The 19,186-nt window shown below is 40.0% G+C and overlaps 1 protein-coding gene across 2 annotated transcripts in view; it reads left to right on the forward strand.

The window, feature by feature from the left end:
• The window catches only part of FAM172A (family with sequence similarity 172 member A), a 272,106-nt gene that overhangs the window by 126,152 nt on the left and 126,768 nt on the right, over nucleotides 1-19,186 (forward strand). For both annotated transcript variants that reach the window (XM_042787776.1, XM_042787777.1), the window contains one exon: nucleotides 8,323-8,541. In XM_042787776.1, the coding sequence (XP_042643710.1) occupies nucleotides 8,323-8,541 (219 nt within the window). The remainder of the gene's footprint in view (nucleotides 1-8,322; nucleotides 8,542-19,186) is intronic.

Raw genomic sequence — 19,186 nt, forward strand, 5'->3', positions numbered from 1 at the left:
TAAAACCACAATTCTATACATCCCTATCAGAGTTTCATAAGGCGTTTTTCATCAATATTTGTAATTTAAAACATGTTAACAAAGAGATTCTTAAGCTATATTTTATGTATACAAAAGGGTCACAGATGGTAAAAAGATTTGTTACCGTGAGGTAGTGTAGCGTTTTGTGATTATAAAATTAATCTGTCTCTAAATCTGTTTAAAGAGTTTTTGCCATATAATGAGCAATATAAATTATTAATATTTCCATGTTCTTAGGGACTTTCACAGCCATAATTTTACCAACACAGCTGTTTGACCCAGTGACATCATGTTTTGCATATTTTTGCATTTTAATGAGTTAGTCATTTAAAAGGTTACAAAGAAACCATAACTCATAAGTAATTAAATTATTTAGCAGAAGAAGTATAAGAAGGTCTTCTGACATAGGTCACTGTGGGAAGGAAGGAGCATCAATGTGCCGAATTGCACCTGTTTGTTGATGATAGGTACAAGCCAGAAGCTTTACTTTTAGATTACAAGTGGCTATTTTCTCAGGGAAGTGACTGAATACATGCACATACTGAATCCAACTGAATTTTCTGTCATTGAGATAGAAGGTTTTTAGACTGCAGTCACAAACAATGCTCAACACTAAACAGGAGTTGTCTTTCAAGACTTGGATAACTTCAAGATTTTACAGAAAACACTTATGTGCATGATGTATTTTCCCTTTACAGTACTGAAATACAGACCTTCCAAGAGATTGACGTTTAATCTTTTCCTGTAATGGTTTAATACATATAAATTCTTGGAGATGAAAGCTAAAGTAGAAGAACTTGGCAAATTGGGTTGCCTTTCTGCAAGCTAAAGATGTTACAAATCCAGACAAACCTCTGAGCCCATTGAAATATCTACAGTTCAGAAAGAGAAAATGTTTACAAAAACACTTTACGCTATTACAAAAGGGAAGGAAATGAGATGTATTTTAGAATAAATTTACTTTTTCATGTTGTGCAATATAAAAAATACATACTCAAAGCCTATTTGGGGGTATATTCATTATGAAGTACAAATGAGAATAATTAAGACATACTGTGACATTCTCAGGAAGGAGGCAAAGTGGATTGGAAAATGAATTTGCAGTTGAGAACTTTCACTCTCAGCTAATGGGGTGGTTAGAAATACCACAGAAATGTCAAAAAATCCTGCAGTCCAGCTCACCTCTGCACCTTATTTGAGCATAACTCTCAGAGGGTATTTACTATTCTCCTTGGTTTCCCTATCAATAAATTAAAACCAATAATTACTGTTACTTGTGTGGGTTTTATGAAGATTCTTTGATTTGCCATTGTTGCTGGTACATTGCTTTTAAAAAGTTAAGTTCTATATAAATATGGATAACCTTTTCATTAAAATCGTAGTGAAAAAGTGAAATATGAATGAGGTTCTTGTCTGAGATGTTGTACGCTTCTGAAGCTTCTGAAATTTTTGTCAGAAAAAAAAAGTAAAATAGTTTCTTAAGAGAGAGGGCGGGGGGGGGGGGGCGGAACTTTCAAAGTGCAGACTTCAATTGCAGAAGGGGTTCCTATAAGGTATCATTAAAGGATGCCAGGCCTTGGGGGTAACTGGTGGATTCATTCTCTCACAGGTTTTATGGACCCCAAAGCTGTGTGCACCAAGTGAGGAAGAGCAGAAACTGTTATTGCAGCCTGGGCAGTTGTTGTGGGTGGATAATTTGCAGCCCTGTATCCCGCCTGCGTGGCTGGGGTGGATTCGCTTCCTCTCAGCCTCCAGTGGTCTCTCCAGATATCCCAAATCTCACATCAGGGAGAGGTGGTGGGGCTGAGGCTTATTAGCTGACGTTCGAAGCAGTATTTGAATGTGAACGTAGTTCTTTTCTGCTAATTCACAGAATGAAGTTAACGCGATAGCATAGTTTCTTGTATTTCATTTGACATGAGAAATAATTTTCTGCTGAGAATCCTAGTGAAATTAGTGTTTGTGAAGTCACAGGAGTTCCCTATCAAGAATACAGTATACAACTGAGGGAGTAAAATCCTTATAATTCATGGATGTGTTTATTCAGTTTTGGCCTTAGGAACAAACATCATAAAACAGGATTGCAGATCTTATGTATAGACATATTTGGGTTGTTAATTATAGATAAATGTAAAACATTAATTCTTTTCAAAACTTTTCATCAGTAAACTCAAAATGTGGTAACAGCTTATCTGGTGGGATTTTTTCTAGCCTTGAACATTGATTTATTTAGTATAGCTGCAGTAGCACCAAATTAACAAATAGCAAAATAAAACATACTAATGGCATGCTTTATACTTTCCAGCATAAAGTTACTATATATGGTAAAATAAGATGAATACAGTTCTGCATGCAAATAGATATGGACCTAATGCAGTGAAGAATTAGAAGGCAGTAATAGAAAGGAAATGAAGAGTTTATTGTTTTTATAGCTCTAGTATCCATTAAAAGTTAGTAACACAGCAGGTGACAGTTTGGGTAAGTGTAAAGTGAATGTTTTGAAATAAATAGCAGTTGGGTGACCTGGGATGTCAGGGCTCTAGACAAGGGTGTGTGTTTGTCAATATATCCTACATGTTTTACAGACTCCTCAGGGAACAGGGGAAGATACAATTTCACCTTTTCTGTGCCAAAACATTTTAATTATATCTTCTTCCAAGTACAGCGGTTCAGTAACCAAGGAGCTGACATTGATGCATGTGTTGATAAAGCTGCAAACATTCAAAATGAGATTAACAAAGATTTTGAGGAAAGGGTGACAGCTAATTTTGCACAGTATTCTGCATCTAATTCAGGTCAGTGTAATGATAGAATATTTTATAACTGTTGTGTCATCCAGAAGGACTTTTATGATGCTTGGTGTTTTTGAGGATTTGTGTATATGAAAGTATAGTTCTTAATACATCATTCAAACAGGTTATAACTTTTCTATTGAACATCCATTGGTTGTAGCCATAAACAGGAATAAACTTCAGCATTTAGAAGCGATTTTATATATCCATCAGCATTCATCACAGTAATAGGTTCCTTTTGTCTAATTCACCTTGAAAATATTGACTTCAGATGTGAAAGAGAACCAGAACTACTGTGCCTGTTTTCTGGCGTTGCTTAATATTTGCAAAAAGATCACATGGAAAGTTATATTAATTGTATTTAAATAATCAAACTGTAGTTTCTTTGTATTGTGTGAGACCTTTTGAGAACATCTCAATGTATTTCTGCTCTATTCTCCTCCTTGTTTGAAGGCAACTGACATTCTTCTTTCACTTTTCTTTTTGTTTGTGAAATTTTCTCCTTTTTTTTATCCACTCACTTCTCCATCTGCTTTCACTTTTGTTTGCTTGGGCCGTCTCTCATCCCAACTTGATAATGAGGAATGCGGTGTGACCCTGACCTCTATCAGCCCATGCATGACCTTCTGACTCCCCCACATAACCTTTGACCTTCTCTTTGACAGCTTGATTAATTACCCTGTGTTATGATTTATGAGTAAGTGCTATGTAAAAATAATAGACAACAGGTGGTCCTCTAAAAACTTTTTGTGGCATGTTTTCTTTTCCTGCCTAACTTGATGAGCTATTTTAAGTTGGGGACTTAGTGGGACAATGTGTGTTTGGCAGTAACACAGCATTTTTACACACTTGGACACAGTGCTGGAATTCAGGCAGCTGAGGTGTAGCTGGGATGGAAATATCGCAAAGTATTAGCAGGGTGCAGTTGCCAAAATGTACATTGGGTGGAAACAGAAAGCGGAGTCAACTGACATTTCAGGCGTTTCAGTCTCAGGTCACGTCTTGAGAAAATTGCTCAAATAATGGAGGGGGCATTTTTCAAGCTGAGCTGCATCTCCAACAGCTATGTTTACTTTAACGCTTCACTAGTGACTTCTGATTGGTTGTCATGACCTCATCCCACTGTTGCACCTACGATGTCGCAACAGTGACATAAATGCACCCTTCTTGTGGAAAAGATGGGAAATGAACAGAGCATACATCTTTCAGAAAGATGAATGGACATTTCTGTGTCCATTCTAACCATGGGCGAATTTAAGAGCCGCGCAGTTTAAGCTGCATTTCCCCTGGGAATTAACTCCGGTCTTGCTGCCAGTGATCCAAATGGAAACCTGAACTTGAAAATTCAGGTTGGTAAAGCTTAGGAAAATGATCTCTTTCAGACCCTCTCTTGCAGCCCAAAAAGATAGTTACACAGGTCAAAAGATTCTTCTCCAGCCCTGACCTCTCTGGTCACATATGGTGTCCCATCTTGGTGGATTAATATGCAGAGCTGAATGCTTTCAGCTCATTATTCATGTGGCCAGGCACAAGAGATTTCAAAAGATTTCGCATTTACCTCAGATACTTCAGGGTTCTTTTTTTTAACCTTACCCTTGCTGTTAGAGGCAATAATTTTTGTATTCCTTCTCTTTTGGAACATCTTGCTTGAACTTCCAGTAAGAGGCAGAAAGTACCACTCCATTTCTGGCTTGTGCGTTACGGTGGAAAAGGCCCTTCTGTGTTGTTCTGACTTTGTAGTAAAGGTGTTGTAACAGAGATTCATGGTTCTTTCCAACACTTGACTTTGTCAGCCTGCTTTTCCTTTTGGCGTCATTTGCTGGCTAAATTATGGGTATTAATTATATTTGTGCACTGCTTGCACGCAGTCCTCTACCTCTAGAAGTAGTTACTTGGAGGATGCTGATAGTTAGTGTAGATGACATTTTACTTACCTTGAAGCATTAGAATTTGGGGAAGTAGCTGTGAACTGGGTGCTTTAGTCTTGAGAGAGAAACTGTATCCCCTGAACTCAGAGATTAGGGGCTGGGACTTGTATTTATCAGTGTCTGTCCTGATTATTGCGTCTCATCACAGATACACTAATGGGGGAGGCAGGCAGACCTTGGCTTCTGTGCAACATCTGTATTCTCTCAGACGTGTGGTAGAGCACGGGGCTTGGCTTGTTTCAGTCAGCTGAAGATTGATGGGGGGGGGGGGGGGGGGGGCGGGGAGGAAGGAGTTGCCCCAAAGTTTAGCTTTTTGACATGAAAAAACTCTGCACTTCAGAGAGTGCTTTCTCTTTCAGCATTCACTGAACACACAGGGAAAAAAACTAGTCCCCTATTACATACGCTGAAAACATACCTAATATTTTACTGGTGGTGGCAACCTTTAAAAGCTGTCCTGGATGGTGGCGCTTACTGGTGTCATAGGTCACTACATTTTAATAATGCTTTAAGATCATGCTATCTGAACTTGATATTTTTTGTGATATCGTGAGGTATATACTTCTGAACACAACTTTCATTTAAAAAGATACTTTTTAATGAATGTGATTTTGTCTTTACTTAACAGTCATGCCAAAGACTGCGTATCTTGCCTATTATTAAAGTTTGCTAAAGCCCTTTTTTTGGATATTAGTGGTCTTGTGTGCTCAGTTTTGCACTGACTTGCACTCTGCTCAACCCCAGTGAGTTAGTGAGGAGTTCCACTTTTAATTTTCTGATTACACTGAACTTTAATGGTACAGCTATGCCCACATGAAATACATTTTTTAAAAATTAATTGAACTTAAAAGCCACATTGAAGCCACATTGCTTACATAGATGTTATTTAGAGCTGAGTGTTCCCTTTCAGTAGAAAATACATGGGCTAAGGCTAAATGAGAGAGTTTGTAATTGGGTTCAATTTCACCAGTCATTTTGTTTTTCCATGTTGCTTTATACATGTTACTCTCAAATCTTCTTTCTGGTGTCATTGTTTACATCTTGCAATTTAGGATGCAGAAGTACAAGGGAAGGGGAAATACACAGTGTCATGTGAGCGAAACAATCTGAAAAGAGATTAATTCCCTGAGAGTCTTATGGATTGTAAGATATTTTTTTTTTTCTCAATTATGGGCAAACCTATCTTAGTTATTACTTAATTATTTCAATTGTACTGACAGGAAAGGCCTGCTACCTGGGAGAAATTTAAAAAAAAAAAAACCTGTAAAGGGAGACATGCTACACTGCTTAAAATATAATTGATAAAAATATTTTAATTGATTTATGAAATAGCGAATTTAAAAATGGAATCATATTTCATCTGTTGATGTCTCTGTGAAAAATTGACATTGTGTCCTGGTAAAATTGGACAAATGAGTCATGTAATTTTCAGTTACATAATCAATAACTTAGACAAATTCTACTTCTCTGATGATTTATGTGTCTGTTTTGTGGTCAGCTTAAAGTGGACACAGAGTTTCAAATCCCTGTATCACTTGTATACCTGTAATAAACGCATGAATTTTGCATTTGGCATTGTATAGAAAGCAAAACGAATCGATACGCAGAACTTCTCTGCTCAAAACAAGCGGGTCAAGAAGATGAACAGCACAGAGAGCCCCAAAACCACCAGCCTGCCAAACGCCGCGAAAACTTGGTCCTTCGCTGCCAGTAGCAAGCTCAAAAACCCACCCTTTCATCTGAGGCGTGTAATTTAGGGGCGTCTGTAAGTGGCATTCTCCCCCGTTGATGGATTTTGGGCTTTGAATTTTCCAAGCTGGAAATGTTACGTGTCAGTAGTACAGTGATATGTGTTAATATGACCAGCAATGGCACAGCACAGGTTTTAAACTCTGTTGTCTTTCATTTTTCCATTTTCCTTTGGCCTTCCCCCTTTGTTTATTTATCCGTTTGCCCGTTTGTTTATATTTATCCCAGTTCAGTTCACTCGGCAGGGAGGGCAGGGGAGCGATGTGACAGGAGACCACTTACTCACGGCGCCGCGTCTAGCGAGGAGGCAATTTTCTCTTTGGCCTATGGTGACCTTTTTTGACTACGTCCCTTACGCCAGAGACAGTGCCCTGAATGCCTCTATTTCACCCTGTTTAGCAGAGTGCAACCGTGCCCTTTAACTTGGTTTTTGGTGGGAGGAGAAGCTATGGCAGACGTTTGAGAAGGGCACAAGGACGAGGGGTAGGAACTCCCTTCAGATGCGATTTTGATAACTAGCCGAGTGTGTCCAACTGTAGAAAATCACCGAGTGACAATCTGTCTACCTGACAGTGGCCACAATGCGCTACAAGGTTTGTGAATGGCTCTACAGATTAGAATAAAGCAAGCCCAAATAAAGTATCTTTTGTTGGCGTGGGCTTGGTTTGCTCTGGCCAGCTAGGTACGGGGACCTCTTTGATCCTCGTGCCTAGCCCAAGTGCAAAACGAAGCACCAAGTGAAAAGCTGGAATAAAGCTGTTCAGCTAGATAATTAATATAGACGTTTCCAAAAAGTAAGTCTTTATTAAAATTTACTTTTAAAGGACAGCTTGATTTTTGACTGGGAACCCGTGGTAACTTTAAGGACTCATCTGTTAAATGCACGTGCTTCTCTTTTCTCCCTGCATTTGCGATTATATCTTCCACGAATATTACAATTCTTGTGTGATTTGCCATCATTTAAAAATCATAATAAAATGATTGGCTGATTTATTCAAGATTTATTTCTCATTCATAAATTCATGTATTTTTCAACCGGCTCATTTTCTGAGGCACAAAAATGCAGCTGGTATGCTCAAAAGCATCCTGCAGGTCACGAATTTTCTCTGGGTTTGTTGAATACAGGACATAATCTCAGTGAAGTTTTAGAGCAGATTTAAAGATGTACTTAAAAGTCACCCCCACAGTAAAAGAGTTGACTTGTAAGCAATGCCACTGAATCAGTTTTGGTATTGATTCATTGTTACTGCTATATTGGCTTCTGCATGGTATGCTTGTTGTCAGCTAGACAAAAGGGTTTACTATTTTAAACTGCGGTGAATAATTTTCACATGCTTTCTTTTATATATATATATATGTGTGTGTGTGTGTGTGTGTGTATATGTGAGATCCCTCCATCCTTTTCATTTTAGAGGTTTTTATTGGCTGGGTATAAAGCTTTTTATTCATCATTATGTAGAGTTCTTAAAATAATATTTTGCTTTTAGTTCTCGTACTGTTTTCTGAAAAAGTCATATAAAGTGCTTATGAATAAAACAACATATTAAATTATTTTAAAGGTAAAACAGGCAACTTTTCTGACGCTGAGGGATGTGTATGAGCGTAAGTGCACGCACAGACACATTCATACATCAATATCCCTTTAATGACAGAAATGAAACAAACAGAATATTCTTAAAATGCCCTTCTGTAAATTACGTTGTGTGAACTTGCTGAAATAAATATTAAAGTTTTTAAGAGCATAAAGTAAATGCAAAGCATTTTCCAGCACTAAATCTCCCTTTTCATATTTCTTCTTTTTTGTGCGTGTGTGTGTTTCTCTTCGAAAACAGGAAGGCTATGGAGTAATAGTACTGAATCCCAATGAGAACTATATTGAAGTGGAGAAGACAAAAGCCCAAGTACAGCTGTCTTCTGATAGCTCAGATGAACCTGCAGAAAAGAGAGAAAGAAAAGATAAAATCCAGAAGGAAACAAAGAAGCGCCGCGACTTCTACGAAAAGTATCGAAACCCACAAAAAGAAAAAGAAACTATGCAGATGTATATTAGAGTAAGTTTCTTTTGGTTTTCTTTGCCCTTCTTTAGTGAAGCATAGATATGTTTACCATCCATATTGGCTAATAAGCAGCATGCTTTTTTAAAAACAGACACATTACCGAGGTGGCATTCGAGAGTTCATACAGAGTTCCTGGCTCTTTATGCTATTGGTATTTTTTGTCACTTACTGAATGTGAAGTTTTGGAAGAGTTACAAAACATTCCTTTCTAATTTCAAAGGGGAACTTCAGATGAACCCCGGAGGAACTCACTGGTGCTATCAAGAAAGAGAATTATTTAAGGAAGACTTTATAAAAATTGTTTTATAAACAGAGGTGTACATAAGGCACACTTTCTAGTGCAGCTCAGGCAATATATGAGCTTCACTTGTCATGCATGCATTTATTGTATTATATTGTGTTATATTGAGGAGGCAGTAGTTATAGCCTGATAGTTTTTTTTAACATATTACCTGCTGAATTAATAATGTATTGTGGAAAATACCGGTGTTCATCTTGTGTGGTAGCAGATTTACCCTATAATGTACTGTTTTCATATGAGCAGCCATCCATTGTGTTTCAGCTGAACTTCTGAAGGCAGATAAAGGAGGAGAGTTATTAATATCTTAATAAATATTTAAGCTAGAATAGTTCGAGAATGGTGTAATGAGGAAACTCTGTCCCTTGCTCTTTTCTTACTCAGTGAACCCTTGCACTTTGTAATGCTACCAGCATGGGATCGTTATAACAGTGCTACCCGAGGATTTCTAATTCTGCAGGGGGCACAAACAATATTATTTGCACTTTGACACATTCTGCTTCATATACATACTATGCATTATACATTCGAGACTGAGTCATGCAATTTCAAAAGCTCTTATTATGAAAGTTAACATTTTCATTCAACTGTGAAACATGTCAGAAACACCACAGTGTAGTTAAAACAGTAAAAATGTATATGCCTTTCTGACGTGAAACAGAAAAATCCAGCAAAAAGATATGTTAGAGTCATGTTAAATTTTAACATGTTCCTATTAATTGTGGTTTAGCATAGCAGTGTTTGCAGGAGAAATACAGCCGTACTGGCTGGTTAAAAGGGTTTGTAATCTGGATGCGAGATTGTAGCTAACACCGTAAATATTACTGTGTCTTTCGAGAAGTATCTGAGTGTGGGAAACAAAAGGATGCATATACATATTCGAAGTCACCAACGGGGCACTCTTTTTTTCAATCCACTGCTTCTCATGAGAGATGCCATTCTGCCCACCGGCCAGACCCTGCTTCTTAGGAGGGGTGACCAGGCTTGTCTCAAGGTCCATCAGAAGCCGATGGACGATGTTTTTGTATCGTCCACAAAGGTGTTTAGTCAGCATGCTGGTCCAGCGTCCCCTTGTTGAAAGTGAACTTTTTTTTTTGATACCTTTTTATCACTTCCACTTTCTTGTGGCTCTTTTGCTTGATGAGGCATGAAATTTGGCTTCAGGAGGCTTGACCCCCGAAACATAAGACGCCTGACTCCATCCCATTTTCTTTTTTGCGTGCCTCTGTGCCTCAGATGTGACTGTTGACATTCTCTTTATTTGATTTTCTTCAAACCAAGGATAGAAGTAGCATAAGTTTCAGTGAAAGTGTGAGTGGTCATCTCCTTTCCTGGGCGAATTAACTGAAATTGGTTTTTCTGATGCGGTTGGTGTTTTATTCTGAAAGAATTCTTTGGGTTTTTTTTCTTTAATAGGCTCCAGTTCTTTGAAACAGCATGAAAAGCATCTCTGCTTTGGTGTGTGGCAGGACAAATCACTGCAATTTACTTGCCTATCGGTTTCTGAAGCAAAACTGGACTGACGATAGGGTGCCATTTACTCTGTTGGGCAGAACTGCCGAGTCTGTAGGTGGTTGCAGGAGGGGCTGTGAACGTGGCGTGCTCTGCTCCACCTGCCCGGCCACGGACACGGTTGTCAGTCCGTCCAGTGCATTTGCACGATGCAAACAAAATGGTGCAGCGCCGTATTGGTGGTGTGTTTCTTGCCTCCCGTGCTCGGGTCCGTAGCACGACGTGTCCTGCGGGAATTTGCACCCTGGGACTGGCTGCCGGGCTTACCACGGGCACGGTGCTCAGGCTGGTTTGGGGTAATCTCAAAGGGCAATTTAGATACAGCCTTTATTTACTGTGTAATATAGCATACGTTTGACTCACCGGGCTCTTGAAATAAAACATACTGTCACTCCACAGTGATATCTAAGGATGGTATGTGCTTCGTAACGATCTCGTCAAAATAGTTTTGAAAAACCTCAGCAAGCCTTATTGTCCTCTTTGCCAAGCAGGGAAAACTGGTACAGAAGAGACTAGGTGAAAAATATCCTCACAAGAAGGCATCAACTGCAGCTAATGTTGAAGTAAAATTTGTTTGTGTTAGATATGCTGGAGAAATTGTTTCAGACCGTTAAGTAGTAGGAATAAATATCCTCAGCTATGTTCTCAGAGGGTCATTGAGATCTGTTGTGATCTGATGAGAAAATGCCACTTGAACAAATTAAAGCTCTCTGGATGATGCTCCCTCTTGTGCAGTTAGATTTTCTGAGAACTGGAAGAATGGAAATGGTAAATTTAAGTATTTTGTTTATTTTCATAGAAGGAAAACAAATAGCTGGGATACTCAAGAATATGTAAAAGCAGAGTCTTAAAATATGAAATCTCAAATTGCACTCTATTTTTGTACAAAATGAGCACAAATAGAAATGACTATGGGAGTGTGTAGTGCATTAAACATAGTGCTTGAAAGATCAAAGTACATATCGTTTCATGCTGGAAGTTTCCTTAGCTATGAAATAATGTACTTTCTGGCATACATTATAGCTTGTTAAAGGGACTGATTTGGTCTGGGCAATAAACATCATGTCAAACATTATGGCAGAAAAACCTGCTTAATATGTTTTGTAATAAGACAGAATTTTTTGTTCTTGAAAACATCTGCCAACTGAATTCACGAGTGAAGACAGAAAATGTCATCAATTCAGTAACAATCTTAGAAATTTGGTTTCTTTTTTGTCGATGCAAACCGAGGAAAAAACTTCTTGATAATCAGCATTGACTATAATACTTTATGGAATGATTAAACAAAAGCATTTTACTTTTATATAACATGCTAATGAATGCATATGAATTTTAATACTCTTACTGTTCAGATTTTAACAAGCATATTGCCAGCAGATCATTTTAAAAGCATCTGTTTTTTAATGTGTTGAATGGAGGATTGAGTCAAATAGCTAAATATGTACATACATCCTTTTAAAAAACATATTTCTATTCTTACTTATAGATACTACCATTTTTTCTTAGACCACCAGAGGCTGCTGCTGTACATATTGGCTGATGCTTCCCCCCAGAAACTTCATACCCTAGCCAACCTTCATTTATTACTGAACTAAACTGAGAATTTGTTGATCTCTAACCTTTTTCTATGGAAACAGATCATACAGGCTTAAATGCGACATGATTATTCCTTCCATCCTCCGAGCCATCTCCCACTCCCTACAGATTTTCACATTGACAGTCTTTTCTCTATGTTAAAAGACACTTAGGAATGTAAATCAGTATTTATCCGATTCTAAATAGCATTCACCACTTAAACAAATATACTGAATGAATTCTGAAATGTTACTAAAGTAAAAAGTATAAATCATATCATTTTATAATAATAGTAATTTGCAATAATGTTGTTGCCACCATAGTCATAGGATGTGAAAGAGGTAACGAAGGAAGAAGTAGGAAGAAGTACTTTTATCAGAGCAACTGATGGGGTCAGGTTTTCTGGGCAAAAGGGATAAGCCTCTCCTAGGCCTCTACGCCACAAATTTTGTCTATTTTTTTCCACTGATCTTAGCTGCTTTGATAATTCTTACTGCAAATATTATTTTTACTATAGCACAATCTGTAACGGCGCTATTTATACTAACAGCATATCAATGAAATTAGATTAATTTTGGATGTAGCCCACTCCTCATAAATAATTTTTCCCATTTTCTGCGAGAGGTTAAACAGGAAACGATCGTGTGCAGCAAATTAATTTGTTTTGCTAAAGACGGGTGCATCGGGGTAACTTGTGCCAGCGTTCGGGAGAAAGCGGTAAAAGCCAGGTTTGTTAACAGGCGGCTAAGCGCGGCGCGGCTGCCGGCGGGCAGGGCACCCTGGTGGTGCGGGAGCCTGGTGGTGCCACGTTCACTGCTCGTTGTTCGGGCGCGGCTGACACCAGGGGGACGGGGCGGTTTCCCGGCGCGGCGGCCGTCCCCGGGCAGGGGCAGGGTCCCCCTGCCCACCCTGCGGCTGGGCAGGGTCCACGGCCGGCGTGGCCGGGGTGGCGTGGTGCTGAGACCCGGCTTTGGTAAGCCCTTTATTCCACCAGAAGAGACAAAACGACGACGAGCGCCAGGCAGACGGCACCCCAGAGGTCAGGGGCGTGCTCCAGCACACAGAAAGCCCGTGGCAGGCCTGGGCGTCAGGACTCGCACCCCCCGAAGTCTCAGCCCAGTGTTCATACTGCGATGCCTTTCCCCCCGCTGCCTCTGCTACAGCTGTAAGCGTTACTTTTACCTCTGAAATAACCCATGGTTTTACTTTGTCCATATTTACCTTTTACAGCCCGTTCCATCCTTACGTTCTCGAGAAATCCCTGTCGCTCCTAAGCAACGGCAGAATCATGCTGGCAATGGAAAACTCACGAGACCCGTTTAGAAACTACCATGGCTTTATTGCTCTTGCCCCACATACCACTGGGCGTTTGCACTTAAGAAAGAGCAGTTCAGGTGCTGGCATGTAAACGGGTAGTGACATTCTGGGTATTTGGGACACCTGGAGAGATCTGGCTGATGTCTTGTAGGACCCGCACCGCCCTGGCCCAGCAGCTGGAAGCCAAGCAGAGGACTCTAAATCATCTCCAGCATCACCGACCACCTACAGTTAGGCTTCCGCGTCATTCCTAAAGGGTCAGATAAGCTTTAAGTTCCTAAAGTAGTTCCTATATTGCAGGAAAAATGTATGTATTTCTCACTTCATTCTATAGACACTACAGTGAACAGGCATTTTAGATTAAATAGCTCAAGTATGTAGCGTTTAAACTATAGTAGTATTCAGTAATTTATGCGTATGCTATTTAGCTTGTGCAGTTAAATTAGGTATTTTTAAAAATCCTGAGATTGTAAAGACTTCTTACGGCATGTTTTGCGTCTATTATTCCGGAAAAGTTATATTTGTCTTTTCTTCCTTGAGCAAGTGAGAAATCAGAGACACAATCACTGAGGGAAGATTTTGCATCTTTTCAAGAGCGCCACTGGCTCTTCTTTCTGCCATACCCTCTCTGTTCTGCATTTCACAAGTATCGTTTAATCAAAGAAAAGGAATAAATCGGGGCCATCAAGCTTTGGTGTCTTTCGTGACATGATGCCGACAAAATGCACATTGTTAGATCTGGCTCCTAAAACGTGAGGCAAGCCGTGTGAGTTTCCAAAAGAAAGAACCAGCTTGCATCTCTCCTCCCACCACGAGCTGCGTGGTGCTCCCGTTGTCCTAAAAAAGACCATTTCGCACAGGTCGGATGAGTCCTCATTCCTTTCAGACGGGATTCAGGCTTAGTAAACCTGGCCAGTTAGAGAGCTAATGGTACAGAAAACTAGCTCAGCAGAAAGCGGACCTACTTGTTGAAGCAGAGGTGAATAAAATTATTCAAACTTCTTGTACTTGGATACGGACTGTCTTTGATTGTAGAGCAATTGGAGTGAAGGACTGAAAAGACCTCGTAGGTCTTCTGGTCCATCCTCCCGCCAGTACAGATTGCTCTCTGCAAGTATCCTTTATCATTTCTCTAACAGAATCAAAGGGTAATACCCTTTTAGCTGATATCCAAAACAAGGATAATGTCCTCTAATGTACTGCATGCAGTTGCACATTTTGATGCTAGATTTCATTGTATTTGGGAAAACCAATGGAAGAAATTTACCAGGGGCTCAAATGGCACCTTTTTGCAAAACTTGGAGGTTCTTTACATGTCTTTTTTACTTGGGCACCACTCAGCCATGAGAGCCTCGATACAGTGAGAGGTGATGAAAATTAAGTTCTAAGATATATATAGTCATATCAAGATGAACGGTGCTGTTGCAAAGCAATCCTTTCCTTTGGGGGTGCACTACCCCACCCCACTTCTCTAGGAACGTTTATGGGTTTTGGGTAGGGGGTTATGAGGCCTTTACTGCAATGCATGGAGGTCACGGAAACAACATTTGTGGAGTCCTAGGAAATTAATGTCAGCAGACAGGGAGCCAGGGCACAGGATGCGCAGTATGTTCAAGGATGTTGTTTTCACCTCATCTCCTACAGAAAACAAACTGAAAATTCAGGAAAAAATATGGGGGGGCAGGGGAGGGAATCTATCTTTTGAGATTAAGATAAATCTGGTAGTTCCTCTGTAGTCTGCTTGGCTGCTGCAGCAGTGGCGGCTGCCAAAGGGGCTAGAAGTAGTGGAGGAAACGGTGACATGGAGGAATGTGGAATAAGCTGCCCAGAAAAAATGTCAGTTCCTACCCTGCAATTCACAGGTGGCTGACAATTTGAAAAATTAATTATTATAGTCATTTGTTACATCTTAAAATCCTTACAAGTGAAGGATTTTAGTTGGTAAAATTTTCTGTGAATTTACTTACTGTGCGACGTTATTTTGAATTATTTACCTCTTGAGAGCAACGTTCTTAATCAGCTCATTGTCATCCCTATACAGGTGAAGAAATATGCCTTATTCTCTGAGGAGAATGGAGACATGACCTCCATTCTTGCTATGCCTCAGTGAACTCCATACCTGATCAGCACTCCCCAAGAACCACCTTTTACCAACCTCAGAGTTGTTAGCTTCTTTCACATAGTGTCCAGACAGGAGTCTTTCCTAAGGCAGTCTGTTTTACAGTATCTCCAGCCCCATGAACTCATTTAAATTTTGAGAAATATTCCCATTCCTCTCTTGGCCAAATCCTTGTTTTACCCTTCTCTCCCTGGCTAAAAGGGGATGCTAAACTGATCAAAAATGCTTTTTGTCTTTTGTGGTCAGTGGTGTCAGTAGCAGGTTTTCTCCCCTGAATGGGCTGCATGCTGTTCAGCTGCACTCGTCTACACTTTGTTATTTAACAGTTGATTCTCATTCTCTTTCTCTGTATTTTTTGATCAGGACTTGTCAAAAGTGAATTTGTCAATACACAATGAGGTCTATTTTCTTTATTATCAAGAAATACTTGAATTTTAGTTGGTTTTCCCAATAGATGGCACTGCTTGAAGAGAAACTAGTGAATAAAGTAAGACTGAGTTGCATTTAGAGTTACCAGCAGTTGTCTATGTTGAGAAGCCTTCAGTTTTTCTGGGCTCTTAGGAAAGTTAGAGAGCTGCTAGTCTGATACTTTTAGCAAAAGCATGGAGTGAGGAAGGTATCACAACTATATGGAATACGTTCTTCAGAAAGGAGGTGACGTCCCCGGGTTAGTAGCTTTTGACAAACATAATCACGATTCTTCTGTTACTGGCGGGCAGTGTGAGTGATTACGGGGATTGCACATCAGCGTCGCACGGGCTCCAGTTGCCGTTCTGCTGCTAGATCGCAGGGCAGGAGGGATGCTTAGTTCACCACCAGCACGTGCTGAAATAATTTGCCATGCATCCAGCCAAGTGACAGTTCTTTAGTTCTTTAATAAAATGCTGCTCCTGGTTGCTGAGCCTCCACACCTCTGAAAAAAAAAAAGAAACCGGCAAAAATGCTACATCCGGTTTTGTCATGTCCTTATTGAATTAGGGAGTGAGTGGAAGAGTCGCTCTGTCCCAAAAGGCTTGCTTTACAACTTACACATTGTCTAGGATCACGTAAATTTGAATAAGTTGTTACACTTGTGATGCAGTGTGAATTACACGGGCTAGTTCCCCCTTACACACACACACACACACACACACACACACAACTGCACGTGCATGTATGTGCACACAGGCACTACCTACCCTAAACCACACAAAACCTACACGTGTTCCTGTGTGTTCAACGCCCTGTAGACTCTGCGGGAGGTGGGCTCTGACATAATATGTACAGGCATAAGATATATACAACTGAAAAGTTTCCTTTTTACCAAAAGCAAAGATTTAATCAGTGCATCCAGTCACATAGTACAGCAAGAAATTTAAAATGCAGTTAATTCAGACAATACACGTGGTACTTCATCAGCATCTGCAATGCGTTTGTTCTTTCGGACTGGTGTTTTCCTTCCAGGATGGTTTTTCATTCCTATCTCCTGTCTTTTCCACCTGCTGTGTAACTGAATAATCTGATTTCATGGATCTTGCAAGTTCAGCCTATATCCTAAAGAAGTGGGCAATTGACTTTATCGCTTAATTGTGTCACAGCCGCTCTGTTCTTAACCTGGGAAAACAGAAGCCTTAATTGCATGTACACATTAAGAAGACAGGTATTTATTTCTTTTAGGGATCTGGTTTGCTGAGGAGTTCTTTTGAAGTTAGCAATGTTAGTAATGAAGAAATTTACCAAAGTTTAGGCTGCATAAGTACTTTTGAAAGATTTCTAGGTTCTGCAATTAACTTTGCGGTCTGATCCTTTGATAAGTCACAGCCCTCACACATTCCACCTTGCAGTACACCTCTCTGATCCTCTGGGTACTCCACTTTTCCTGTTGTTTGAAAAATGAACAAACACATTTGATGACAGGCTCATGTTATTCATCATGTGTCCTTTGCACTGGCTGCCAAAAAAAGAGTAGGCTTATGTTTAATGGCTGTTGCTTATTTTTAAATCCCTTACCAGTGAAAAATCTAGCTGAGTATGAAATCCTCCTAGTTGAGATATGTCAAGCTTTCAGATTCTGTGTGCTGTTTAAGGCTCTGACTGCTTTGCCTTAAGTGGGCAAATGAGTTATTGCTGTGATAGATCTTAAAAGAACAGCATCTGATTTGATCGTGGAGTCCACTTGTCTTAAATACCTTTCTGTGGTTCTTTTACCATTTCCTTTCCCTTTCTGCTTTGAACTACCTCAGCTGACTGCTAGAGTTGGGCTGATAGTTAAATGAATTTTTATCCTGATGGGCACCTGACAGTATCATCACTGGAGTGGAAGTGCAGATACTGCTGTTATTCTGTTACAATTGTGGTAAATAACCATGACATGATTTTCTAACAGCACTATGAAGTGACACCTACTTCTACCCAAAGATAAAGTGACCAGGCAAAATTCAGGTCTGCTAGACTCAGCAAAGACAGACTGCAGTTGCAAAAAGAGACCGCTGCCTCAGTTGTGCTGGGGTTCCACAGAGCATACAACAGTTGGAAAGAAAAGATTACGACATGGAAGTAATGTGAATTATTTTGTGTCCATAGTGGTAGTGATCTGCAGGACCTCTCTGGAGTGCGTTGAAAGTCACTCTGTCTCAAATGCACGTGGTTCAAGGTTTGTGAAGCCTCCACAACTTACGTTTTTTACACTTCTTTGACAACGAAATTACAGAGTTTGCTCTCTTTGCTTTTGATTGTAAGTACCAGACATAGCACTTGTGACCAGTCCTGGCTGACGATGGTTTGAGCATGGTGTTGGATTGGATGACTTGCAGAGGTGCTCTCCAGCTGATGCGGTTCAATGGTTCTACATTAGAAAGTTCCACCTCCGACCTCAAAGAAGTATTTAAGATATGGATGGCCTTTGTGGACATTGTGAAGGGAGGCCAATTCCCTGTCTCAGAACATTTGGTACTACTGAGGTTGTGGTGGGTCATCCACTTACAAAGGGCAGGCTCAGGTGACTGAGACCAGGAAGCCTACCTAGCTATTAGCATAGTTAACACCATGTGGTCTTGCACAAGTACTGCTACAGAAAGGCACCTTGCAAGATAAAAGCCCCTCCAGGCAGGCAGTGGTGTTTCTTGGCATTTTTAACATGGATGTGTTGAGCAGAAGATTTATGATTTCTTCAGAGATCAAGAAATTCTCCAAGCCAGATCATCTGCTTAAATTTGCTGAAGGACCTTAGAGCAGTACAGCAGTAGGAGTTTTTTCACAGATATTCTCCAGATGTTATTGGCATGCTCATTTTTGAATAATGGGAAGGATACAAGTACTGTCCATGTCCTTCCTACTCCTTCTCCTTTGTTGTTTCTTCGGTAAAAAAAGTTGTCGAGTCCACAAACTTTCATTTTATACTACAAAGCAGCCCTTGAGTTTCGGGAAGAGAAAAAATACCCTGTGACATTCAAATTGATTATTTGTCATGTGTGTGTTTAGAAGAGGATAGACATGGTAAAATTAAAAAGGCTGCGACTTTATTAAAGCATTAGTGAACAGTGGTTTAATTAAGCCTGTGCACAACCGCTTCTTAGAAGATTTTGTCTACACTGTTAATTTCAAAGTGAGACCTGAATCTATATCTCAGCTGCAGGCCAGTGCGTTAGCTACAGATTGCCTTGAAGCCCTTGGACAGGCCCCTGGTTTCTCCTCATCTGTTAAGCCTGTGCCCATGTTCATATAAGGTTATGAATTATTTATGATACTCCTGTCCAGTTTTCTGTAAGTGCTGTTTGTTGGAAGAAGTCTGCTCATGCAGACACCTGTGTTGCCACCTCCGAAACGAATCTGTGCTGTTT

This window comes from Tyto alba, unplaced genomic scaffold (assembly GCF_018691265.1).
Source record: "Tyto alba isolate M040663 unplaced genomic scaffold, T.alba_DEE_v4.0 Super-Scaffold_13, whole genome shotgun sequence".
Lineage (NCBI taxonomy): Eukaryota > Metazoa > Chordata > Aves > Strigiformes > Tytonidae > Tyto > Tyto alba.